Below are 27,938 nucleotides of genomic sequence, written 5' to 3' on the forward strand. Positions count from 1 at the left end.
ACTGACATTCATAAAAAGATGTAAATATAAATCGGTAGATGTAAAAAAAAAAAAACAAAAAACCAACCACACCACAGAGAGGACGTGGTATCTCCCACAGAAGCCATCTATATATAAATGTATGGGCATGTCCCATATCAACATTTGTGATAGTTGTGAGACATTAATGTCATGATAATATGACAGGGAGGATGCTGCAGAGAAGTTAGGTTCCTTCTTTTGCTATGTTTTCTGCTGTGACTTGAGAAAATGAAGCACAAAGATATATTAAATTAGAAGATGATGATAATTCCCTCAAAACTGATATGCACAGTTTTTCCTGCCTGGGAGAGAGGAGTAGGTTGAGGTCAATATGACCAAGTCCTCTGTTTTTTGTGTCATAAGAGTCAGAGAATGACAACAAAAATTGCAAATGTATTTCCGTTTTCATGTAAAATTGTATTTTTAGTAGAGTACATGGTGTATTATGGGTTTTTTCAATGCCATGTTTTACAGGACTCTGAAAATTGACAGCTTGTAGAACAAGACACATTTATTCTCAGTAACATAATCTCATAGATACTATCGTAGTTCCTATAATAGAGTTGTTCAAAAGTGTATGAACTTCTGGCAGCTGCATTTCCTTTAGTAATGTCATAAGGCAGCAAGTTCCACAGTTCAATTCATGTAGTCTATTAAAAAAAAAAAATATATCATTTTATCCCTCTTAAGCCTTCGTGGCCTTTTCATCTCAAACGTGTCTCTCCTCATTTATTAGGAGATATGGGAAGCAGAAGTTCCCATGGCATTTACTCTTTATAATTCATAATGTAGATATTCTTTATATGTTCTCCTAGTGGCTTCTCGTTACACCACTGGAGATACCTCAGGAAACTCAGCAGCTGCCTTAGTGGTTTTATCCCCATGATGAGACTGTAGTTGAGTCAGAGTGTTTGGACCCTGCACAAATTTTCAAGTGCACTTGCTTGCATGCAACACAGCCCCTCCAGCTGTGACCTCGAACCTTTTTTTTTCCCTTTCTGCTTGAGAATACCAAAGGCATATTTTTACACTTAAATTTGATAGGTAAAAGATAGAACCACTAGCAGACAGTTAAAACTACTAGAAAATCTGAAGTTCTTGATGACTAATAATAGATTATAGGGGTGTAAAAAGGAAATTGCAGCATTTGCATTCTGTTTGATGAATGGCAAATAATAATTCACCAACAGCAATCAGAATTTTTCATATGTTTTTATGGGACGCTGAAAAACTTAAAACCCTATCCTCAGGAATCTGCTGTCCTTGTTACGTTAAATGATAATTCCTGATGTTTTTAGATAGAAAGTTTCTTTAAAATGTTAATTTACTTTGCCATTTGTGTTGATTGGTTTATCTTTTTGCAACTGCTAGTTTTCTTTTTTGTTTTTAACAGAGTTCTTGCATTTGAACCCATTCGGACTGTGAGAAGCTGCAGAACGCTGCTTTCTGTTTTGGCTTGGCATTAAAAAGATCTGTTTTTAAAAGGTTCCTTTTTAAAACATTTCCGTCTGCCTTACTTTTTTGTATAACTGGAGGACCAGCTTCTTATAATGCTCGGTTTCCTACGTTTTCCACTGCTATCTGTGCTCAGCAATCTTTTGAAAACATTAGCTTTGCCTATCAGGGTCCTCTGTAAATTCAAAAACCTTAGTCTCACATCACTAGAACCTGGCATAAACCAGCATTGGTGCAAGGAAGGGCAGTCTTGCCCTCTTTTTTGCCTTTCCCCCTTGCCCATGCCCTGATTCGTGCCCTTTTTCCTTACGCCAGCATTAGTGTTCGTGCAGCCATGCAATGAACTGAATCAGAGAACCACTCTAGCTGAAAAATAACCGACCCTCCCACAAATGGTTAGCCTATGGCCAAACTGGTTCCCTGAGCCAATCTACCATACAGCTACATGAATCCTAGTGCCAGGACTCGAGCAGATGGAGCCGAGAGGAACGATCCTTTTTGCAGCAAAATAAATCAGACTGAACTGATCATAAAACTATAGCTTTAAGCTTTAATACTGCAAGCTTTAATACTGCAAGCTACTTAGCGATGGACCCCTTGAACCTGCTCAAAACAGCTTGCAGAATCAGTCATGCTGGTTTTAGATTTTACTGTTCCCACTGAAATTCTCATTCTGCTGCTTCATTCTGAGATGATTGCTGCTCTCAGGTCCTCATCAAGCAGAATGCTTGAACTCTGACTTAATTTTAAGTTAATATTCCCAATGAGTATGTGCTTACATTTGAAGTGTGTAAGAAAATTTGTTCCCTGTTTGCACAGCATCAGCTTCACGACTAGGGCTCCTGGTCACTATGACGGTGATAATGATGATAATATGCTGTCACGATTATTATTTGTTTAAACTGAACGTCACAGATGTTCTCCCAGCAGTGGATGACGAAACTCTGCCACCTTGACTCAAACTGAGTGAGACGTGCTGTTTCAGTGGAGCCACCTGCCATGTGGTTTGCCTCCTAAAGGAAGCCAAATGTATTCACGGAGGGTCAGTTGATCTGAACAAGCGGGGCCTTTGGAGTAACAGTGTTTGCAGTGATTTGCAAGAGCTCTGAGGATTGACCAAATTCTACCTCATTTGAAGTCACTTTTTCCACATTCAAAGTTAAACCCAGTGCTGTGGTCCTCTAGCAGACCCTACCCCTGGATAGGTGTCCCCTGTATTCACAAAGAATATTAACTGCAGGCAGAGGAGGAATGTGATCAGACTTGGATGTGACTCATGGCCTGTCCCCAGCAACGAAAGCTACACTTTCCCCAGGGACAGCAACATGCAGCTCCATGACACAGCCGCCTTTTAAGGGTGTCTTTGCTGCCGTGATAGAGCGTGAGGATCCCTCCTCCATTCCAGATGCTGCTTGCTGCTGCCCAAAGAATCCAGCGCTGTTATCAGCCTGGGGAAGCACAAAGGAGAGAAGTGCCTTTTCTAACGGCGCTTAGATCGCTGGCATTTCAGAAACACCTAATGCAATACAGATGGAGGACGTTGTGCACTGGCTGGCTTTCAGCAGGGGGACTGATGGGCTTTGTGATTAATCACCTGTTCTGGGAGTAAATAAGGCTCAGCCAAGGCTGGCTGCTCTGTCCCCGCTTTTGTGCAGGACACTGAATGCCGACATTATATGCCTGAATACAGATAAGGGGCTGGGTAGGCAGAGCTGACTCATTCGAGAAAGAAGGTACAAATGACAGAATTTGTACAATTTTTCTCCTTTCTGGTTCAGCTGAAATTACCACTTTTTCCTCCTTTAATCTGCTCTGGAAAGTGTTTTGCAGCAGTTCACAGTTAAAATTGGACAGACTAAATAAGTCCTTAAGGGCTTATTTAGGAGCTGAATTAAGTTGAAATTACTAGGTTTCTAGTTGGCATTAGATTGTAGAAGAAAATGTCTTCACTTCTCCCCAGTTCATAGCAAAGTTATTTTTTTATAAAGACTTTTTATCTGAGAACATATTTCCTTTAGGCACCCCAATTTTATAGCATTCTATTTGTGATTTAATGCACATGGAGGTACATGTGTGTTACTCTTATAATGGAACCAGAGGAAAAAATGAAAATCTGTCCATCTGCAACAGTTTAGTGGGGAAGAGCTATTGTTTTCCAAATTTTTTTTCAGCCTATGAAAGTTTGCTTTTTACTATCTAGTTGTTAGTAGAGGAGGGCAGGGAGTGGAGTTCTCCATCCAAGGAACACAGATTGAAGAGACATGCTGACACCGGTATGAAAAATTCTGATTGTGTAACTAATTATCTAGAAAGACCCTATGAAACAACAGCTGGAGAAGATTAAAGCAGGTGGATTTGTGTCTTGAAGAGTCTACCACATGCCAAAAAAAAAAGTACAGTGTGGGATTATCTTTCCTGGAATGGGTTCAGGAAAAATATCCCTCCTTCAATTAAAATACACCTGAGATCTTGATATGAAAGGCTACAGGTTGCTTATTCCTGTTTTCAATATACTGAGTCAGAATTTCCAAGGATAGAAGCCTACAGGAAGAGTTCAAAGGTAGAATGTTTGTGCAGGAATTGAACGCAGCCAGCTTCTCTGCTTATTAAAATCTCGCAGGAGTGAAAAGCAGATAGCTCTGGAAGAGGAAAACAAACTTTTGTTTCAGACAGCTGATAGTTTTACTACCTCTTTCGCTGCCAGGATAAGGTCCTCAGCTGGCATAAAGAGCAAAGCTCTATTGAAGTGCCTGGAGCTGTGCCAGGTAACACCCGCCCGAGGTCAGGCCATCAGAAGTGCAGTAAGGATGCCTTCCTGCTGTCAAACTTCAGAGCATCTCCTCATGGACAGCGGGTCTGAAGCCATAGCCTGGCATGTGACAAAGCATCTACCAAGTCTGTCACTCTAAGCGACTCCCTTATAAAGCCTGTTGCTTCAAAGAAATTATGAGCAAGCCACTATCTTTTTTCATTTCTCTCCCTCTTGCATTCTTTCTGTTGTTTTTTTTTTTTCCTTAAACTAAACCATATTAATTTTGAGCCAAAAAGCCTTCTAAAAGCCTGCAGAAATTAATAAGCTAAAACTGGCAGTAGGCGATAATGCGTGTCAAATAAAATTATAATCAGCATTCTTCCCAGAAATGCCAACACCTTAGAACTTCGCAGTAAACCAAGTATTTTTAAAGCTATGCAACAAACATAAACTCTAAATTTGCCAGCAGTAGGTGGATTGCAGATGCAGTAAATCTGTTTCTGATGCACCACCCAGGTAATTAATCCTGTATGTCAACAAAATCCCAGTAAACTGGCTGTGTATCACTGTATGTTCTAAGCAGCGTGAAGATAACTTGTGAAATTTAAGAATCCTTTTTCCTTCAGTTTTCTCTCTTTTTGTCCCTTCTTAATTCAGCTAATAAAAAGATTTAGAGCTCTTTAATAAGGTCACACTCAACCTTAGCTGAAAACTCTGAGCATTACTGAGCTTAGTTTTAATTAGCTAAGGGTCAGTATTCCCTGTCCAGGCTGTTTCCTTCAAACATATGCTGTGTTGTGGTTCACATGTTTTATGGAATATAACTATCTGGATATCCTGCATGCAGTGCTATAAGCTATTTGAATAGGCTGTAAATCCTCAAGAATTTTGAAAACTAAGAATTTTTAAACAAAGGTGCTCACTAAGGACCTGATCTTCTAATTGGTGCCGTACAGGTAAATTCTTACACTCAAATAGATGCAGCTATATAGTTTTAGCTCAAGGGTCTGACTCTGCAGTTTTTCACCAATAAATAATAAAGGATGCAAGATCACAGCCTCAAGAATCAATGAAAATAGATTTTAAATGCTGTGTCTTTGGTTAAACATACCACAGTGAATTTGGACTGAGATCTGATTCTAAACTGAACTCAGTCACTCTTACACTGATTTATTCTGCAGTGTGGGGGAAAAATTGGGGCGATGAGACCAAAATAAATATTTTGCTCATATCTGCCTTCTTATCTGACGTTGGAGGGTCCCATAAAGGAAGGAAAAAGAGCGTTGAAATACAGTTTCAAGCTTCAAGGTTTTTATTGCTCTTATCAGGACAGCATATAAGATGGCTGTGTATGTGATGTGTGTATGTGGTCTTTGACCACAAAACTTAACATGAGAAAGGAAAGTGTTGACACTTGGTAAAGAAATAGGTTCCTCCCAGCCACCCACCCACAAATACAGTGTGTGTAGCAATCATCTCCTAATGTGCTTTTTTTCCCTCCAGATATATGAGTGCTCTGATCTTTTATTTGGCTCTTTAATGCATCCCTGCAAATGAAATTACTATTCTGGGATGTTGCTAAAATATTAAAGTGTCTCTTTTGCATCAGCACTGACTGGCTTGAAATAAGTTCCATAGGGAGTCTTGAAAGGGGACACATCCCATCACAAACCAGTTGAGGATATAGATTTAGCAAGGAAAGACTGGAAAAGGAAGAGGTGTTTCACTTTTGGGGGCTTGCCTGAAACTTCCCTTTCAGCTCTAATGTTTCCTGTGCTGGATTCCCCCTCTTGCTTTGGAGTCTAAATTTCCAGTACCCAAAATAAGTAGAGACAAACTGATCAACTCTGGGCCATGCGCATATGGTTTGATAAATACCGAACCGCCTGGAATCTTGCACGGCTGACACTTTGTTTCCAGCTTTGTGGTAAACAGCTGAATAGAAAGGAGAAGGCAGCAAGTCTTAAGCTGAACTCGCCAAGAACATCTGCATTTATGAAAACTTTTCCTAACTGAAAATCTCCTAGTTTCAAATGCTGTAGACTGAGAGTTTGGAAACTAGCTCAGGGGGCTGCTGAGATAGCAAGAAGCAGCAGTGGTTTTGAGCCTCCAGTTCAGGTTACTCCCCCACCCTCCTCCTTGTAATTTAGCCATCCAGGAGGTGCTAATAACGTCTTTACAAATTCTAACAAGGGGAAAAGTCTCCCTTTAGACTTAAGACGCATTATTCTGTGGTTCTTCTCTAACTCCCTTTCCTTTCCATCCCCTGCTCCCATTACTCCTCCTCCTCAATATTTCCTCCTGGTTCTTTGAGATCTACTACACCAAAAATATTTTTGGAAATACCACAGACTATTGTTTTTATTAGTGACTGGAAAGCTTTGTAGTAGGATGCTTTTGTGTTTCATTTGTTTTCCTTGCTCTGGCACAGCTGTTTTTGTTTTAGCAGCATTAGAGAGATGGTTAAACTATTTGTGGCCTTTTCTAACCCAGCAGATCTCTTCCACTGAATGCTTTAAACAGAATGACTGAAACTGTAACTAACAGGTTGTCTGTGTGGCCAGTTTTGTACATAAAGTTGCAAATGCACTGGTTTTATGAGATCTTTTAATTTGTTCAGCAAAACACTGATCACTGTGAAGCAAGTCCCAGTTTCCCTATAAATTTCCCAGCCAGAACATTGACAGAACCTTGACTCGGGAAGATACAGAACAGATGAAGCAATAGGTCTTGTTCAAACCTATGCACACTCAGAAATGATTAATGGAAAAGAGGTTTATGTAGGTGCAGTAATCACCACCTTAGCAGAGGGGGAATAGGAAGAAAAGCCACAGCAGGTGGTGGGGCAGAATGTGGTCTGAGGGCAAATCTGCCAAAGGTGGTATGGAACAGCTACAAGTGCCTAACTGGCCACTGTGGTTACCAAGGAGGAAGATGGGAAATGAGGAAACAGGCATCCAGTCAGAGAAGGGTGGCAGCAGAAAGTAGTAACTGAAGAATCAAGGGAACGAAAAGTAAAGTAAAATGAAAAAGAAAATGGAGAGTGAAAACAACACATATGTGCAAAGGCACCTTAAAAGCAAAGGGAAAAAGATGAAATGAGTGGTACTGGGGGCTTTAGCGTTCATGTCTGGTGACATAACGTAAGTGATATTGAAAGTATGGGCTGATGAATGGCAGGAAAATGAAAGCTAAGAGCGTAGCTGAGATGTGTCCTGCTAAATACCAGTCTTACCACACGTTCCCACCACCTCTGCTAGGCAGGCATAAGGAGCTGCGCAGTGATTAGGTTTAGAGAATCGATGTGTCTGACATTGGTTTGGCAGTTTTCTTTCTGGTGAAGTCAGGCAGATGATGGACCTGGCTTGATTCATTGTATGTCTCTGTGAACCTAGGGCTGGTACTGGGGAGGGTGGGAGAAAGAGCAGCATGTGGGTACGGGATAGGCAGCACCCTCCCCGTCAGCACCTTACAGCATTGGAAGAGCAGTGCATATATCAGATCACTGATGAAATATAATGCAGGTGGCGTGGGGAAAGGGCATCTCCTACCTACAGTAATGTTGAGCATGGCTCTTCCCTTTTGTATGCCATGGATTGGGAAGCGACTGCACTTGTCAGAAACCACCTCCTTAGTGACACTGCAAACAAAAAGGCTGAATTGACTTTTCAACCACATTTTTTCTCTGCTGTTTTCAGTCTTTTTTCTTCATTAAAAATAATTGTTTCCAACTCTCCTGTCAGTTTTGCTGGGGGACATATCAGTAGATTCATGACTGAATGAGGCCAGGGACAATGCAGAGAACAAAACTTGTGTCTGAAAGTCCTGGATGACTGAAGATTGTGGTCAGATAATGATATTGAGGTAATAACAGCAAGATAAGAGGACAGAGAAACTGAGCAGAACTCATCAAGGGATTACATATGTAGATGCATATTAGAGTAACTGGAGTTATGCTGAATGTTCGTAACAACCTGCAGATCAGACCTTGTTTATCTTGTTTAAACTTTAAACAAAGTTTATTGCATGCTTTTTCTCTGTCTAAAAAATTGCAACACAAACATCAGTTTGAGCTGACCCAAAATGAAGTATTTCCTACTTTAAGTTTCGTTACAGTCACAGAATAAAAAAAAAAAAAAAACACACACAAAAAAAAAAAACCCACATGTATGTGCAGAACTAGCTAACATATGGAATATTGTTAATGAGAAAAGATATGCATATACTGACATCTGTGTCAACATCTGTAGACATTAGTTTCCCTTTATAGTGAATTATGTTGAGAAAGGACATACTCTATTTACGTGTCCTGTATCCACAGAGACCTGTAACTACTTCTCTATAGGTGTATGTCATTCAGTAGGCTTTATTCAGCACAATACAGTCAAGGGAATTGTTCACCCATCTACCCCCAGAAGACACACTGTTTCTGCTGGTGGGAAGGCCCCTCAAGTACAGGAATATCAGTTATCTCACCTACAGTGCCATAATAATCAACATAGTTGCTCATTCCATGGTTTTCTTCTGAATCAAATAGCAACATACACATCTCAGCCAAAATTTTTGAACTCTTACCCACAGCCCTGTTTCTTGCCTGGTACTGGACTCCAGTTATGATCTTTGCACTGACTGTTCTCCTGACTGACTCATTTCAGGGCTCCAAAGAGTGCGCCAGCTGGGGAAAAACACAAGATACTTCAGACGAAGACTGCATGAAATGGGCTTCATCATTTATGGCAATGATGATTCTCCTGTTGTCCCCTTACTCCTTTATATGCCTGGTAAGATAGGGTAAGTACTGAAAAAAACCCTGTTGGCAAAACAAACACTATTTAAGTTCATAGGTTGTTTGGTATACACTGTGAAAAATGTAGTTATGTGTGGTAGATGCTTCACAAGAGAAACATAGACTGTTAGGTGAGTTCATCATTTAGCTATGTTCTATTTTTAGTTTGGCTCTAGACTTTAATTTTGAGCTGTTCCAGCATTCAGAATTTTTAAAATTTCACTTATCATTTTTTAACTTGGAATTTAACTCTGGAATAATACTTTGGAATGCATCATGAATTTGGAAAATTTTTTTTAATTGTAATCATTAAAATAGATGCATTGCCTTTGATGTGTGAATTGGTTTGGATGGATGTTCTTTTTCTCCGTCTGATCCTTGAACCATTTTTGCACATTTTACCATATGCTACCTAGCAAGCAGCACTTGTGCACTGGCTCGGACATGCAGATCAGAAGTCAGTAGTAGCCCAATGTAAGGGTTGAGCTGTAGGGAGTATTTGTAAGTAGCTTAGGGTGGCTCTGTGCTCTTGGCCTAGCACATACCACACAAAATGTTCCTAAACTGGCAGAGTAACTCTGAGAGTGAAGAAACCATCACACAGATTGTTTAATTCCTCTTGATGTGCAGGAACCCAGCTCTCACACCTTCCAGAAGCCCAACTTCTTCCATGCTTAGGGACTATAATGCCCACACATTTTGATTTGCCTTTAAAGCCTTTCACTGACATAAATGAATCATGTCTATTCTACAGTGCTCTCTCTGCCATCATACTTCTAGTATTTGACATCCACTTGGTTTCATGAGCTGTTAAGCAGCAAACAATCTCAGTCCTCCTGGTAAAATTTTGGCTCTTACCGAATTCAATGGGAATATTACCGTCTCCTTCAATTGAAGACAGGATTTTACCCATTGTTTTATTATACTTGAATGTTTTCTCTCTGTGGTCAGTTTATTGGAGATAATTTACTTTTGCTTTTTTTCTTCTTTTTCTCTCCTTAGGGCTTTTGCAAGACGCATGTTAGAAAAAAATATCGGGGTGGTTGTGGTCGGGTTTCCAGCTACTCCTATCACAGAATCCAGAGCTCGGTTTTGTGTGTCAGCTGCGCATACACGGGAGATGTTAGACACGGTAAGCACAGCAGATGTCCTGCTGAAATTAACTTCAGATGCAAAGGAGGTTGGGAGAAGCTGTGTGTCTGTTACTTTGAATCTCAGTAATTCATCTTTACATTTGTTTTTCTGACCTTGTCACTGGGTCTTTAAAGGCATTTTAGCCTTATATATTTTATTTTTAAAATGAAATTATGCGACAGTTAACTTGTTATGTTCTTCTTTTTCTAATAGTGACCAAATCTGTCATCACTAATAAAGACCTACATAAAAAGCACAGGAAGTTAGAAGTTAAATGCTAGATCAAAACTATCAGGGTAGGAAACCTGAAATGATATGGAAATAGTTGAAAATCAAGTTTTCCATACCCTTATTTTCACTCCGTATTTCCACGTGTTTCTTGCAGAAGTATATGGGACAACCTTGGGGGTACAGGTGGAAACTGCAAACAGTATTTGGAACTGTTTGAACCTAATGAAGTTTAATTGGTGCTGTCTGGCCTGTCTTAGTTCTGTATCTTTCACTGATATCAGAAATATTGTTAAGAGTAGGTTGAGACTTCTATCGTAAACCTCCATTCCAGCACAGTCAAAAATGTATTTAAAATAAACTTTGAAATGTTCCATCTCCCTTTCTTGCTAAAGGTGTTTTAGGCCTGGCTTGATATATGTTCTTCCATTCTCAGAATAAGCCAATTTAGAGGCATGAAACACGGAGGATTAAGAGTAAATTTCAGGCTTTCTTTTTCCCCTCTTTGCACAATGGTCAAAGCAAAAAACCTGTGAATATGGAAAGGACTTGAGTAAAAGATGCCACTCCTTCATGCAGGCAAGCACTAGTGCCTGCAGAGAGCCCCTGGTTCCCCATTTGCTTCCTGAGATTCATGTGGCGCTTGAGGCCAGAGCCCTGCCCAGCTGCCCAGCTCCCACACCACTGTAGATCCCTCTCAAACAACATTGAAAAATCTGCCTTGCATGTGTGCAGTGTAAAATTCCTACTGCTCTTAAAGGTGCAGTAATTATTAATAAGGTATAATACCATAAAGATAATACTGCGTAGGACAGGGCATAGCTACGTAGCTTTTGCTGTTTGACTGTGTAGGTTTTGGCTTGCGTAACTAGTAATAGGCAGTGAAGTTGATCTGAAGACTGATTTGAGGTTGCTGCTTTGATTTTCTTCCTCTCCCCCCCGCCCCCCAAATGTCAAGCCCATTCATTTTTGGGCCGTCATTGCATGTTCACTTCCTACAACCTGCACATTGCCGCTTCCTAGTACCGGTGAAGGACTGAAACACTTCCCAGCCACCGTTCTTGAACATGCTGTATTTTTGCCTTTGAAAGCGGGATCATTGCCCTAGTACTTGTGGCATTCTTTGAATGTCCTTACAATATGGAGGAATGGAAATGCCCTGAGTTTAATTACTTGCAGATGAAAAGTCTTTTGGACAAACGCTTTGTGAATATGCCTAAACCCAGGGTAACAACAGGTAACAAGCACAATGAAAACTTTTCCCTTTGGCAAAATTTGTTTTGAATCTCAGCCTGGAACTAAAAAGAGGAAAGATCCATGAAAGGGCAAGCTCCCAAGAATAACTTCCTTAATGACCTTGAAGCTATCTCTCTGAATAAACCATTACTAAATTACTCCTTTTTGTTCTTGAGCTCATTTTAGTGGCTTAACAGAAACAGGCTCAAAATCAAAATTGCTGTTTTCTTCTTTGGTGCCAAAAGGTTGACTGCTCTTGAATGTGGATCAGATGCTGCAGAACACTGAACTGCTGCTCTGTGATGCAGAGTCCCCTGGCTACTTTTTGAATCTACTGAGAGCTGGGGACACAGCTCAGCAAATTGAATTATAATATTAATGCATTATTAATTATGCCTGTGATATTAATACAAGAATATAATAGAATGCACTAAAAATATATTATTCAGACTATGACGTCTCTGATCAGCACTGTGGGCTGAGTCCCATCTAAGAAAATGCAGTGACAACTCCAGTCTTCAGGATCTATAGGGAAATACTGAAGTATTGCCTTACACATTCCTTTTACACAAGCAAAGAAAACTTCATCTGGATTATTATCTCCCTGTGATTTTAGAAAAAGGTCTTTTTTTTTTTTTTAATTTGTGCTCAATTATTGTGCTTACTAATAAACCATATCTACTGAAGCAGTAAATTCTGTTCTCATAGATGCTATTGTACATCTGCGACTGCACTGACGTTCACTGTAGGAGAATGAAAGCAAAATTTGCCCATTTGCCCTTTAGAATTTCTTTAATTGATGCTTTTATAGTCCTCCTGTTCTGCTGTAAAGTAAAAGCTACTAGAACTTCATTGCTTTTTCAAGAGAATTGACACACTATAATGCTTGCAGGTTTTGAATGCTCTGGATGAATTGGGTGATTTTCTTCATCTGAAATATTCCCGGTATTCCAAGTCATCTCATCCCGAACTCTATGAAGAAACTAGGCTTGAACTTGAAGACTGAGTTTTCCACCCATGAAGAGAACATTATGATGCTATGAAGGGGGGGAAAACCCGAAAACTAAAAAATACAAATGCATTTCTTCCCTTTTAAGGACAATTTTTGTTTCTCAGTTAATTGAAAGGAGGGGAAGCTCGGGTGTTGCATTTTATGGTATCAAATTCCTGTATTCAAGAGACTGAAATATTGATACACATTGCCTCCCCAGGGGATCTGTCTTCTTATGGTATTTTTGATGCAGAATGAATACATCCATTGATCGAGTTGCTAACGTACAGCTTTTCTTACAGCCCCTTTTTATGAAGAGACTTCAGATAGTCTTAATTGTGACTGAAATAATAAAGTTTAAAAACTGAATGGATTCTGGTGTAATATGGTAATATAGCTGAGCATCATCAACAAGATTGACTTTTATCTGTTAAAGAGCATAAATCAAGACATTGGTGTGGACTGCTACAGTGGAATGAGCAGAAAGTAATTTGTTTGACTAAGTTGCCCTATCATGCATTTCTCTAAGGACAGAAAATGTTAGAAAAAGGCTAATGCTGAGAAAAGAAAAGTAGCCTGATCAGATTGAGTATTTCTGTCACCAGATTATGGGAAAGGGAAAACGCCTCCTCCCCTCCACAGACCCTTTCTCAGCCATTTAAATACACTATTAGCTTTGCAATGTACAAAAATTTGGGCTTAGACATAGAAATGCTTTTCTGCTAACACATTTGACCTACAGCCTATCACATCTTATCACAACATAAGTTCTTCAGCACGCTTGCTGCCTTTTCGTGTAGCAGTAGTAAATAATTTTAATAACCATTTAACTTTCCCTTAAAAACCTTGATCAAAACAGTCAGATACTTGCAGTTCACAAACTGCAGATGACATTTATGGGCCCAGTCCTAAGTTTCTTGAACTACTTACGGGCTTAATAAATTCGCTAACAAGTACATAATGCTGAAGCTGTTAGTTACACAGAATGTGAAGTTCAAGGTACCACAAGCAGTTCTGCCACCTGTTAAATTGAAAACTCTGCCATTTCTAAATGTGCTAAAGTCAACCACTTAATAACGTTTCTTGAAATGTTCTTGTCTGGTTTATGCATGTCAGGGGTTATTTTAGTCATCTAGTTGCAGACTTTTTTGAGTGGTTTGTTTTTCAAATAACCAATTATGTCATTTGAGCAAGAAGATGTCCTTGTCCCCTTTGCCACTGCCCGAGTGACAAATGCTCAAAGATACTTGAAGGAGTTGTTACAGCCGATAGTTTTCCTGCAATGCCTGCAGCAGCATTATCAGACTTATACAGGTTGAGTTGATTGAAGGAGATTGGAGGCTTTCCCCCTTCTTTTTCAGCATTGAAAAGTGGTTCTGCAGCTTTAAGAATGAACTCCAAACCATTCCACGCTATCAAATGTCATTGTAAACACATCAGATGAGAGATGTTTAGCTTTCTGTTGCACAGATGTACCACACTTTCATGTTCCCTTGAAAGCTGTGGTGTAAACTTAACCCACAGCTGCAATATTAGATTTAAGAACAGAACAATTAAATTGCGGAGTACCAATTACACTATATTACTCCCTGCTTGTTAAAGCAGCTTTCAGGATATAACAAGGCTGATTGGTTATGAGGGCCCATTTTTTGCTGGATTTTTGTTGTTGTTGTCGTGCAAGTTAATAAAAATCCAGTGGTGCTATAACTTTAAGAATTGATTACAACACATTCCGTAATATCGAATGTCGGCTTTAGGAAACATATATCAAGGGCTGGGGGAGGACTAAATGGTGTCATATGATTCTTCACTTCGGTAGACGGGCTTGAAAAACATTGCAGAGGTTCAAGGGAGCTGTGTTCAAGAGGAAACTCACTGTATAAATATTAAAATACTCAAGCACAGGACAAGGAGAAATTAGGAGATGTGAACTTTGTGTAACCTAGCAATCTGTGATGTACAGCTTTGTTACATGCAGGGTGAGTGCGCTTACTGTGAAGGAGATGGGTTGAGAAATTTCTGCAACCTGTTCCGTGAGGAAAAGTACTGAATTTGATATAGTGCGTTTTGATCTCTATGGCCGAACATCTGTGGCCAGATCCTCAACTGACTTCTGACCTTCCATCTTGGGGTGTACAGCCATAGTTTATACTTCAGCAAACATTATTACACGTGCTGTTGCAGGCTATTTCCCTCAACATGCTATTTCCCTCAAAGAGAGGCCTGAGATTGATTAAACTACAGAATGATCACTTTTTGTCCCCCTATAGAGGAATGTTTTCTGTCTAAAGCTGAATTCTTCCTGCCCTCAGAACATTACTTTCTCTCATATTAAGGAGATGGGACAGCTATTTTTCAGAGACTGTCAGTTGATTTATTATATGCTCTCTTCTGATTTCTTCCATCCCCTACACATTACAGGCTGCCTATCCCTGGGCTTGGGGAACAGTTAGGGAGAAATCCCTGTTCCACTGGTGCAATAATAAAACTCCTAGGAGCTTCAGACTTTTAGATTTTCCTCATGAGACTTAGTTATGGTCTGGCACTGGCTTTTCCACCAGCATAATTTCAGTGGAGGTATTTTTTCAGATTTCCATCAATTTTAATACATTTAGAGTTGATTAGCGCTTGGGGACTCTATTTTAGCTAGTTTAAGAAAAAAAAACCAAACAAAAAACAACTGTTTGAGTACTTATTAGGGAATTAGCACATCTAGCATAAGGATCACATACTTCCTAGAATTTACTCCATCTTCAGGCATGCATGATCTTGGAGATATAGTTCTCTATAATTGTTTCAGAAGGTTTTGAAGAACTGCCTTCAGTAAATAAAAATTGCTCAAGTTATCATATTTTAATCCAGTGGAAATGTAAGTATGAATATGCTAACTTTTTGTTGGCAAGCTGCAATTCCAGCATCTTGTTATCTTACATAGCCTTGACTGACCTTCAGGCTATGGGAAGACTCAAGAACTGTCTGTTTGGTGGAGTATCAGAATTATTTGCCCTTTCCCGTACCTCTATCCCACCTCATCTTTTAAAAAGCCTTCAATTCCTGACCTTATTGAACTTGTCAAGGTGGTTCCTCCAACCACGTCTCCTGCCTCTTTATATTGTTCTTTCTGTTCTGCTACTTTCTGTCTTCTGAGTCTAGGGAAAAGTAGACTGGCAGCTGCAGAGAACCTGAAGTATAATAGCTGCTTTTTAGGCATTTGCCTCATTCTGCCTGCTTTTCCTGGTATCCTCATCAGACCCTGCAGACTTTAGTCTTGCCTTTTCAAATAAAAGTTTTCTACTGATGGTGCTAAATTTCTAAGCTGAACTGAACATGAACTGCTCAAGCTGTTAAACCAAGAATGGGCTCAATCTGTCACTCGTGCAAGTGTAGATCAGGTTAAATCTTGCTTTGAAGTCAATACTGTTGGTTTGAAACTAGTGCAACCATGAGAGCAACCTGTCAGTGTGAGGTGAGCTGCCTTCATTTATTTCAGAAGGGTTTGAATGCTGATATCTCTGGACTATTTCACAGCCACTGCTTTTCACAGAGGACCAAGATATAGAAGTGGATTTATTTAAGGTAGGTTTTCAATTTTCTTTCTTTTTTTTTTTTTCCCTCAAAATGTGTTTGGTTGAAGGTGCATTTCCTTGTCCTGCTGAGACAGGGAACAAAATAATGATGTAAGAAAAACAATCTACAATAAAGGTGTTTATGTACTTTTTAGCCTGCTTAGAAATCCAATAGATATTATCTAATATATAATCTGCATTTTATTTGTGCATAAAGTTTAATTATTATTCAAATTAAAACACAGATCAGGAACAAATTTTAAAGAAACCACACCACCAGTTGAGAAGTGGCAGATGTCAGTCTAATATTGGCAGCTGAACATTTGAGCCTCCAGTTACCTTCAAGAAAGGTATCTAAGTGTTTCCCTCATTTCCTCACACATCCAGTGTTGTTTGTGCTCACTGCAGACCAGTCACAAGGTAACAAGAATCTCACTCTATCCCATAGTGAGACAGAGCTTCAGACCTGTCAGGATGGTCCCAAAACCACCACCCAAGTGACCACACAAAATAATAATTCACCACCATCAGAACAAAAGTGTGGAGTCTGAATCAGACTACTTGCTCAGCAGTTACCAAAGAGGTGAGTGTCTGTCTTTCCACATGTGTAGTATGTCACTGAGAAGTGACATAAGGGAGCAATGATAAATCTGTCATCCCATGCTAATCAAAGGAAAAGGATAATGTAGAGGCACAGGATCTGGAGAGTTGTGGTGGACCTGGAGACTTAGACTAGATCCAGTTGTGTGCAAAGAAATTTTTTGTGCAAGTTTTACCATCGTTGTTAAATCTTTTTAACCAGCTAGGTGGAAAACTTGTTCTTTAATATCAAAATAATGACTGTGAAGCAGGCAGAGAGAGATACTGCAGCCCATGTGTTACTCTGTTTATGAAGAGAACACAGGGTAGATATGGTGCCATAGAAGATGGCCCTGATACTTGGTAATCTATTACGTTTCATAAATCCTTTCTGGAGAGTCACTTCTGCCAGATGCTGTGCCAAGGCCAGCAAGTATTAACTGTTACCGGTATACCTGAGTTCAACAGCTTGTGCTGCAAGGGTAACCAGGTTTTTCAGTAATGCTTGAGCCACCATGAACCAAAAATAGAACTGAAAATTGTTCAGAGATCATTCCTAATGACAACTGTGCGCAGCATCACTGATGATTGTGTTTGAGCATCACTGCTGGGATGCCACCGCTGGGAGTGGCTGTGGCATGGTGACAACTGCTGGTGCTGCTCTGACAGGTGTAACTGATGTGGCTCCAGGACAGTCATGACAATTTGTCCTCTTCTTTGCAGATACAGAAGGACATGGTCCGTATGTCACTCCAGCAGATGACTTTCTTTCTGGCAAATCAGCTCAACCAGAAGATGTAGCCATGAAAGCAGGACACTGTAGAAAGTCTAAAAAATTGATTCACACAAGTAAGTCAAGTACTTGCAGTAACAGACAGAGAAATTTTGATATCTGTGAAATGGAGTAATGGTGCTGAATGGGATGGATGAAACTTGCTTTTCTATCATCTCCACTGAAATAGTCTCAGAGAATTTGCTGTGAATGTGAGCTGACTCTGGTATCCTATGAATGGACCAAGGTATATGTATCCTCCAGTTCCTGGAGCATAGAATTGATCTCTCATGCTATGTCCAGAGAAGGCAAGGAAGCTGGTGGGGAGCAGCTGAGGGAACTGGGGGGGGTTTAGTCTGGAGAAGAGGAGGCTGAGGGGAGACCTCACCGCCCTCTACAGCTCCCTGAAAGGAGGGTGCAGAGAGCTGGGGATGAGCCTCTTGAACCAAGGAACAAGCACCAGGCCAAGAGGGAATGGCCTCAAGCTGTGCCAGGGCAGGGTCAGGCTGGCTCTTAGGAAGCATTTCTTTGCAGAAGGGGTTGTTGGGTGTTGGATTGGGCTGCCCAGGGCAGGGGTGGAGTCCCCATCCCTGGAGGGGTTGAAGAGTTGGGTTGACCCAGCGCTGAGGGATCTGGTGGAGTTGGGAATGGTCAGTGTGAGGTTAATGGTTGGACTGGATGATCTTCAAGGTCTTTTCCAGTCTTGATGATTGTGTGATTCTGTGAAGTATAAAGTACCATCATGTCTGTTGCCTTTCTCTTTGGTAGCTCCATTTCCACTCCCAGCACATCAAGCAGCAGGTCTATCTTAGCAGTTCAGAGCACAGCATAAAGTGGACAGCTAAGCATGTTGGGGTCCAGTATGACCCTATATGCTTCATGGCACTGCAGTGAGTAAATGTTTTTTTGCCACAGGCTGGCTTTTGCTGTGTTCCAGATAGCCTCTTGTTCCCTCATCTGCTGACCTCTCCAGCAGCTGTTCTGGAATAGCACAGAAGTGATGAAATCAGTGGGGACATTTCAAAAGCATAGCTTCCCCTATGTGTTTCCTGGAGCTTGCTCTGACACAAGTATCCCGTGTGTGTCCTACTCTCCCCTTGTTGTTACCACACAAACCTCGTGATGACTTGGCTCTCTGCACTGTACAGAATCCGGTTTGTGCATTGCTGGGGATCCTACTTTCATGTGGGAGCTGCTGTTCAAAAAACCCTTACACCAAGGATACAGCTACTCTCAGCCAGAGTGGTCAGAAGAGGCATGATATTTTTCATAGTTCCTGGACCATCTATTTACACTTTTGGCATTTCCCAGTGTGCAGAACATCCTGGTACAAACTCTCCGACTCCCACTGCACACTCCAAACCCCATATTTTTTAAATTGCTCAGCAAACCACTGTAACCTATGAACCAGAGCCCTAAACTGGATGCAAGACACCCAGTTCTGATCTGCCTCTGCTCTGCTAAGTAATTACAGATGAGAGACATTAATGTTCCTTGCCTCATTTTTATCCCTCTGTAAAACTGTGATAGCAATCCTGATTTATTTGTAAAACACTGAATTGAACTGATGAGAAGAGCTACAAAAGAGCTAAATGTTGTTATAATCTGAGTGATCTTTTAATTTCTACATCTCAGAACTTCTCCATTAATCCTGTAAAAGTCACAAGTACTCTGTTTACCAGACCTAGTGTATGAGACAGTACAGTGATGAAGACTAATTATAAATCATAGAAAAAATTTCTGGAAAACAGATTCTTTTAACATTTCCATTCTGTGCAGGCTTTGTCAGTGTCTTATTACAATGATGCCAGTTGGATTAGGAAGCGTTTTAAAATGTGATTTTATCTTTTCAAAGATTTGTAGCCAAGCCTTTCCAGTTTTTAAAAATGTAATTAGTGTCCGCTTGTTAATATGATGTTCATTGATTTTTAAAGTACACAGACTTCAAAGCTAAAAATAAATAAATAAAAAGAGAGATAATTCAAACCAGAGTGGAACAGCTCGGACAGTTTTACTCTTTTGCCAGGATCCCAAAGCTGTTGTGTTCAAACAATGCCACAGTTTGAGTGGAAATGTGAAGATTAAATCCAAACCCAGCGTGTCAGCTTTTTTGCAAACGACTATCCAGGATTTCAATAAAACATCCAACCACAACAGATCATGTTGCAGGGATTTTTATTGCTTAACAGCTTGTGATAGTCTCCTGTTTCTCTAAGATGTATTATAAACCAATGCACCTAGCACCTAGTAAGTATCAGTGGAATTTTGGTACCTAATTCTGTTAGGCTCTTTTGAGGAATAATTTGAAATGGACAGAAGAGGAAAGGGTTCACAAAGATGATGGATGGTTGCAGAACTTCCCAGTTGCACAGCAGTGTGGTGTGGCACATGATGGAAGGTACATAAGTATGAAACGTAATTTGACCACAGTCATGGAGGAAAAAATGCAAGAGCTAAAGAGGCAAGTGGAGGTAACTTGAAATTCAGACAGGAATTCAAACATGGGATTGAGGAATATTCTGAGGAGACAGCAGAAGCAACATGAGAGCACAATGACTTCTGAAGAAGGCAGCTTAGAGAACAAAAGTGTGAGAAGGGATATCCATGGGACAACCCTGCCCAAGTACAAGAGAGAGGGTGGAATTTGCTAGTGCAGGAGATGTGAAGTGGAGCAACAAATTTGTTCAACTGGAGAAGGAAAACAATTCAGAGGCAAAGAAGAAAGGAAAGGAAACTACCCCCCAAAGACAAAATGACGAGACAGTGGAGACAGCCAGGATTGAGGCTCCACAGGGGAGAATGAAGGGAGAAAGAAAAGACAGATGGATTTTCAGACAAGCAGGAGAGAAGAGGAGATCCCACCACACCAGTATGACACGGGTGTCCATGGCAGCAGACAGGTCCCTTGCTTGTTTAGAACAAGGGAGGAACAACATGGAGCCAAAAAGCAGAGAGATGCCTTGTTCTTCCCTAACTAGGAATGTTAGATGTGAACCAGTAGCAAAGAAAATAAGGAAAGCTGATGGAAACAATGATTCTCTTCTACTCAGGATAAATGATGCTGTGGAAACAGGTCAGGAACAACTCCAACAACTCCAAGAGAGAGGTCAATGCTTTGAGATACAGATGCTCTGGTAGTTTTTCCACAGAACTCTTCCAGTCCTAAAGGAAAATGATAAGGTAATACAAACTCATATATTTCCTCAGAAATAGCTCTGTGAAATAAATGTGGGCATGTTTGATCACTGAGAGACAAACAGCTAAAGCAGATTCTTCTCTGAGGGTGGTTTCCATTTGACCACTTGTGATACTGGCCTTCTAGGACTAGAATTAGCAACAGCGAGTAAAGCCAGCTTTCAAGTATAAAATAGGGAGAAATGGACACAAGAGCCCTGTCTGATTTTTTTTTTTTTTCATGCTGGGTTTTAACAGATGGAAAAAGAAATATCTTGGTAGTGAATATAGCAAGGGACAATGGACCTCAGAAGAATAAAGGCACACTGACAGCAAATTATTCATTCTGTGCTGGTCCCAATATATGATGATACTTTTTTTCTAAAGGTTTTGAAATTGCCGTTCACGCTATAATTGCAGATTTACTGTGTGATGCCATCCATAGTGAGCACAGAAGGAGGTCAGCTGTATGATAACATCTAAGCTTTGATTTCTGTATTGTATACAATATAAGTGTTCTGGTCTCTTTCTTTTCTTTGAAAATCAAGGGGCCACCTAAGTTTTAAAACGGCTTCATAGTCACGCCAGACAGTACTGACAGGAGATGTAGTCAGTGAAAACACTTTACTAAGTGGTAAAAAAAAAAAAAAAAGTGGAAAAGGATGGAGAGAAATCATTGAGTTCAGTATTGCCCAGTTGCTTTAGAAACTGCTGTTTGAACAATCTCCCGATCTGAGTCTTGTCAAGTCATCACGTGAGGCTGCAGACATGTCTTGATTTAAGGCATTTCAGTAGTAAGCCTTCATTACCTTGGTTCACTTTGTCTTAACCAAGAGTATAGATAAAAGTATCTCTGTGGACAGACAGTAGATAAAAGATTCTAAATAGAAGCAAAGTTTAGGCAATGGTGACTTTCAGAACAGGGATGATGCTGATGACCACGAGGGAGCAGCAACTGCTTTCTTTGATACTTCTGAAGCCAGCAGGAATATTTGTCCATGAATTTGTCCATGGGTGCAGCACACTGAATGCATTTAAGTCATCTGCATAAGGTTAAATCACCAGCAGCCAAAATAACAGTCAGTGAAGAGTGGAGAGCTCAGAAGTTTTGAATATGTTCTCTAAGTCAAATTTTGTTTTAAAAATAATCTTAGGGATTTGCATCTCGGTAGCATCACTGTAGGGAGTCTTGGGGAAGAGGAGTTGGTAGGGAGAATGCTCTCAACCCAACTGGTTAAGTAATCCTCTCAATCTGAGTATAAGAAGTAAACTCAGATCCTGTGGGTACAGGACAAGTGGCAAAGAAAGCCAATGCTGTGGTAAGAAAGCAGGGGCAGAAAGTGAGGACTGTGATGAAACATCAACCTGAGAGAAAGAGTGCAAAGATAACGAAAGCAAATCATAATGGGGTGTTAGCCATAAAAAGGGAAGCAAAGAATTGAGTCATGATGTAGTGAAGTTGGGAAATTCACAGCATATGGCAGTGGCAAAAAAAGTCATAGATCTGGCTATGAATCTGCCCTGAGGTGCCCAACATGATGGCAGAGGTGTGATGCAGCATTGGCTGGGCTGCCCCTGAAATAGAACCTGAAGCTCTGAGACGTACGGAGCAAATGAACGAGAAGTGAAGGAAAGCAAAAGACAATGTTGGAAAGACCTAAAATAATTAAGGGAATAGGAGACAGCATGAATCCAAACACCCTAAAAATCACTGATACAGGGGAACTGGAGACCTATAAGGGTGATCAAGGGCTTACTTAGGCAATACACGATGAAAACTTGCCCATGGAAGAGAAGTTGTAAGGTGGGTCACAATCAGTCAGCAAAGGATTAGATAATGCACTCAAGGGAACAACACAGGGATAAAGTGATGCTAGGTGTAGGGGATTGGATTTGGGGACCCACAAGGCCCTGTCCAGCTTAATCATCTACGATTCCATGGAGACAGCAATGAAAGACCTGCATTGTTTCCCTGAGAACTAATTTCATTAGGTATGGGCTTAGGTCACGTATTACAAATAGGTCTCTTTTATGTAGGATTCTATTTTGGAGTTTGCAGTGATTGATGGATTCATTAAAACGTCATCACTGAAATGGACAAGAATTTTCTGTTTAAAAATAAATAAATGACGACAGAAATAGCAAAAGATCCTTCTGCTTTTCTTGTTGATTCTCCCTGCAGCTTAATATGGTTCAGGAGACTGCTTGGTGGGAGAGAGAGGAGACAGGATAAGAAAGGATTAGAAGGGATATCAGCATTTCATTTAGATCTTTGGCTACCTGGTTACTCTTAAATTCTACCTCCCAGTATCTTTCTCTTTATTTTTCTGAACGTCACATAAGCATCGTTCTGGTGCTGAATAATATTTATACTGTGATTTCCCATTTGGTCTGGACAAAGCACTTGGCCCGATTCTCAGGTAGTTATAACTGAGCTTTATTGTACAGACGTAAGCAGAGTTGCACTTGAAGATCCAGTCCACTGGATTACTGCTTGTACAGCTGTGCTGTCTTTTTAAAGCCCAATTAGTCGGTATAGAAGGATTTTCTCCACAGAATTTGGCTGTCATCCTTGTGACAGTATGTTATATTTTCAAGTAGATCCCATGGGCTAAATTAATTGTAGTATTCTACTGATGTCAGTCATGTTACCCCAAGTGTGAATTTGGCCCCATTGTTCTAAGGCTAATAGAGATTTTTTTTAATGAAAGTGGATCATAAAATATTCTCAGATTTTCATCTGGTTTTGCTTATAGTAATTATCCTTTCCTGGAGCTGAGTAGTAAAGAAAATATTCATATTCTCCAGTGTCTGGTATAAATTGCAGTGCTTGTTTGCTGCAGCCCAAGACACAAGCTACAGACAGAAACTGATGCACTGGCCCATGTGTGTATGGACAGAGTTAGCCACTTTCTCCACATGAGAAGCAGCACAGCACAGGCTTTTAAAGTTCTCTAGTATCAGTGCTATACCAGTGAAATACATTGATTTTCAGGGGCATTTTATATTTCAGAAGGAAACTCTTCTGGCAACAAATGCATCAAGGGAATATTGATTTCTACCCTTTGTTATTAATGGAGACAAAAGACATATTCTTTTTAACAGGTTTCCATTTAAAAAAATAAATAATATCTGTAAGGCTTGCAGAACTAATACTGCAAGAGGGAGCCAGCATGTTTTTGCTAACAGCTTGCACCCAGTTATGTCAGAGGAGATGTGGGATGTGATTACAGTAAAATTAGCTGAACCAGGCAGTTATTACAGGTGGTTCCTACTCCTCATCTGAATAACACACCTGAGGGAAAGCACGGTTGGGATCCCACCGCTATCGTTTTGGAGAGAGAGGCTGGCTATCTCTGCCTGAGCACTGGTGGATTGCACTCACTGGGTATCACAGCCAGTGCTCCCCAATTCGTGTTGAGTGAAGTCTTTGCAGAAATGTCAAGAACCAGAGAGGTCTGGTTGAACTACTGTGTCACTGTTCTGCACAATCTTTCCATTACAAATCTGTGGAGCATCGATGAAAAAGCTTAAGTGGATACCAGACATGTTCTGAAACACCATATAAGGAGTTGAAGGAACTTTACAGGGCATACATTTATTTAAAGCAAAAAGCTGGAGCTCTCCGTCCCTCTCTAAGCCACCGGGACTTCTCACATAGTCTTCTTGACCAAACCTTTTGGTCAATTTTTTACTGCCATGAAATAGTCACAAAACAAGCGTGCTCTTGGTTTACAAAAAGGCATCTCATAGTTGAAGACTTTGACCTCCCTAATAAACGTTTAAAGAAATAGATATGAAAGTGAAGGATGTGGAGTTGGGACTGCCTCTCAAGCTTAGGCATCTGTCTTTGCATTTGAGGTTTCATCTGGGGATACTAACCTTCAGAGCCCACACGAGCTGAAAGAAACCATGGTGCAGAATGTGTTCTTTCTATCTGAGCTCGGTGGCCACTACCCTAATGCACTCCAGCAGGGTATCTGGCCCTCTGGATGTTTAGTGAAGAATAAAGACTGGTTCTACCTCTGTGGTGTTGAGAGTGGGAGTTATTCTTGAAAGAGAAATGCTGATATTGGATCAGCCCTAAAAGCAGTGGTGAAAGCTATTCTGTTATTATGCAATTTTCTTTCTGTTGTGAGTAAGGGTGGAACAAAATGCACAGAGATTGACCCTGTGCCCATGTAAACAGTGTATCTGTGAAAACCATACTTCTTGATGAAAGGAAAATAATGTCCTAAGCAAACAGTTACGACGTACCCTAACAAAAAAAGGCAAGAGGGATCTCTAACTCTGGGGGAAAGCAATTGAATCTACTGTATGGGGAGTGTCTTAAAGACAGATCATTAACCAAAGAGGTATCTCTTGCTGGATTTCTTCTAATTTGATATCAGTGTTTAAGTACCCTTTTTCCTCCAGAGTTAATGATCTGATTTTTAGTGTCAAAGACACACAGAATCTTCAGTAGAATAAATTTTTCTCCAGTGTATATAGCAGAAATGTCAACTGGACATAGTTGCATGTACTTCAGGGCATACTTCATGCTGTGCCTCAGAGCTGTATCTACTGACTACTGCTCCTTGGTGTCTAAAAACTCCCTTTCTTTGCCACCTGTTTATTTGTCAGGCCTTCAGAGAGCACTCTGTGATTTCTGTGCAACTCTACTGTCCCATTAGAATGGCACAGCCTTAATATGCAGAAATGTGGAGGAGACAATTCATTTACTGTGATAGGGAAAAGCCAAAGACCATCTGTCTCTGAGCCTTTAAAATTAGATTGAGAAAAAAATCAGAAAAAGACATCTGCTGTCAAGGACTGTCTCCTAGTCATGTCTCCATGCAGTGATGTTCTCCTGAATGATGAATAGTTGTCTCCATTTTTAATAGGTGAGGTGATGTCCTGTTACCCTTAAAAATGGTTGAAACTGGAGCAAAGCATTCCTAGTGAAACTCAAAACCAGGTAGAACTGCCTACTTTAGGAGGTCTAATAAAATCCTGCAATTCAGGCCAGTTGTGCTGCCATTTGCAAGCTGGGGTGCAGGCTAGAGTGAATGCAGGAAATTTACTGTAAGAGGTGGAAACCAGGCAGTGCTTGATAATGCTGCATCATGCTGCTGCTGGAGTTGGTGCAACTCAGTAATTTGACATTGGAGATTTCAGATGGACATAAATTGCAGAAATTAAATGTAGTTCTGAGGGAGCTGAATACATCACAATCAAAACCAGGACATGTTACTAATCCATATAAACAGATATTGTCCATTTCCATACTGATCTGGTTGAAACCAAGTGTTAAAACATTGCTTCCAAGCCTCAAGGACAAGATTTTATTTTTTTTTCTCTTGCTTATAGCAGTCCGTACTTTATATCAACATCTCTTGTGGACACCCTTACTTCATAACGTACCAGGGAAATTCCAGAGAGCTAGAAGTGAACAAATCTTTCATTATTTTAGAAGGATGAAGGAGGTAACTCCCTTTTCCCAGCCTCCCCAAGTAAATATAGGTCAGTTAACCTGATGCCAGTTCGGAGACAGCGGCAAGAAAATCAGATGCACAATATAGTCAACACCTTGTTAAAGAGATGGTGACATAGATGACACTGGTCAGTAGAGTTTTGATAACAAAAATGAAGGTACAATATAGTTTTTGAATGTCACTACCCGAAGTGTAGCACATATTAACTGAGCAAACTGATCTAACAGAAGGGTATCAGGGGGGTATTTATATGAATATGATCTGCAATGATTTGTTCTTGCCCCTAGGCTATTCATTCTTGTTATCAAGGATTTGAAAGAAAAAATAAATAAACTAGCTGTTGGAAAAGTTGCAGATACACCATGGTGGTAAATAAACAAGATGGGTCAAGTCTGGGAGGCAAACTGGAACACTTGGTAAACTAGACTCCCCTGAACATGTGTTTTAAAACAGCAAAATGCAAGGTCATACATTTGAGAGCAACAACAGATGACAGTGTACATCCTGAAAGCACTGACTGTGAAAGCCTTGGCCCAGATACAGGCTGTGGGCTTTCTCAATAGATACAGGCGGACAGATTAAATCCAATCCCAGCCACTCTAAAATCTGTTTGTTAAATCTATATAATCAGTCATTCTCATTAGCCAGACTAGTTCTCAGCCACTGTGCAGACTTCAGTGAAATTTTGCCTGCTTGGGAAAATTTTTCCCCATTTTTCCAATAGTTGGAAAAAGGCAGAAAGTACCTGATCTTGAACTTGAAACTTAGTTGGTTCTTCTCCCTTTGAAATGCCTTATTATCTGCAATGAATATCCTGCATTTGTGAACATTGACTATCACACCAATTACCTGACAAGGAGTCCAGTTGTAGGGCAGCTCTGCCAATCGTGAGTGAAGAAATGAGGCCCTGTGGAAATATGAGAGTTCAAAACATTGCTGAAGACCTGTGGGATAAATGGTGATGTTGCATTGGAAAGATCACTCTTGCATTCTTGAAGCTGATAAACCCTTCAAGACTGAGCAGTTCAGCTTGTTCTTCCTTTTACATAAGAAAGAATTTGTCAGGTATTCAAATGACAAGAAATGCCAGGATTGACGTTATCTGTGCAAAGTAATTTTCCTTGTGCGTGGGGATTGAGATAGCTTCTCATTGCATGACTGCTGTTGATTTTTCCATGGGTCCCCTACCTTACCGATTTGCCATTTGCATTATTTTTAACACAGGCTCCTAAGTTCTACGTGACTTCTGAAAATGTAACATGAGCTGTAAATCACTGGAGTGCTCTTGGAGAACATCAACCCATTCAGTTATCACTGAGCGGGCAAGCTGCCAAAAATGAGCATCAGGTGGCGATATACCGCTGGTAGGGAGCCAGAAGGGATTTCCTTATCCTCTTGGATTTCCCACTCTCCTCCATGTAACACCAAGGAGGTATTTCAAAGTCTGAGTAGGATGGAGTGGGGAGACGACTAGAAATGACGGTAAATAGAGCTTCTTGAGTGTGCTGCAGGCTGGGAATAGGCCACGCTACGATGATGGATGGTGGGAGGTTTGGTCTTCAGTCCATAAGCAGAGGGCTCAGCAGAAGCAGCCTAGCTTCTACAGTGCACTGTTAGGCCATTTCTATGGAGGTGCTTACTCGTGGCCTGCGGGCTCAAACTTTGGTACAATTATTGGAAAAAAAGTATTGTTAAGCTCTACAAAGAGGTAACACACACATACGCACTTGTCCATGTTCATCTGACTAGGAACGCTCCAAGATCATGTAA

General features: G+C 40.5%; 1 protein-coding gene across 1 annotated transcript in view; it reads left to right on the plus strand.

Moving 5' to 3' along the window:
- Nucleotides 1–12,967, plus strand: part of SPTLC3 (serine palmitoyltransferase long chain base subunit 3) — a 91,052-nt gene extending 78,085 nt beyond the window's left edge. Inside the window, exons 11-13 of the mRNA XM_026845360.1 lie at nucleotides 8,884–9,019; nucleotides 10,017–10,146; nucleotides 12,505–12,967. Of these exons, the coding sequence (XP_026701161.1) occupies nucleotides 8,884–9,019; nucleotides 10,017–10,146; nucleotides 12,505–12,618 (380 nt within the window). The 3' untranslated portion in view covers nucleotides 12,619–12,967. The remainder of the gene's footprint in view (nucleotides 1–8,883; nucleotides 9,020–10,016; nucleotides 10,147–12,504) is intronic.
- The last annotated feature ends 14,971 nt before the right edge of the window (nucleotides 12,968–27,938 follow it).

The sequence above is a fragment of the Athene cunicularia genome (genome assembly GCF_003259725.1).
Source record: "Athene cunicularia isolate RWA chromosome 3 unlocalized genomic scaffold, athCun1 chr3_part1, whole genome shotgun sequence".
Lineage (NCBI taxonomy): Eukaryota > Metazoa > Chordata > Aves > Strigiformes > Strigidae > Athene > Athene cunicularia.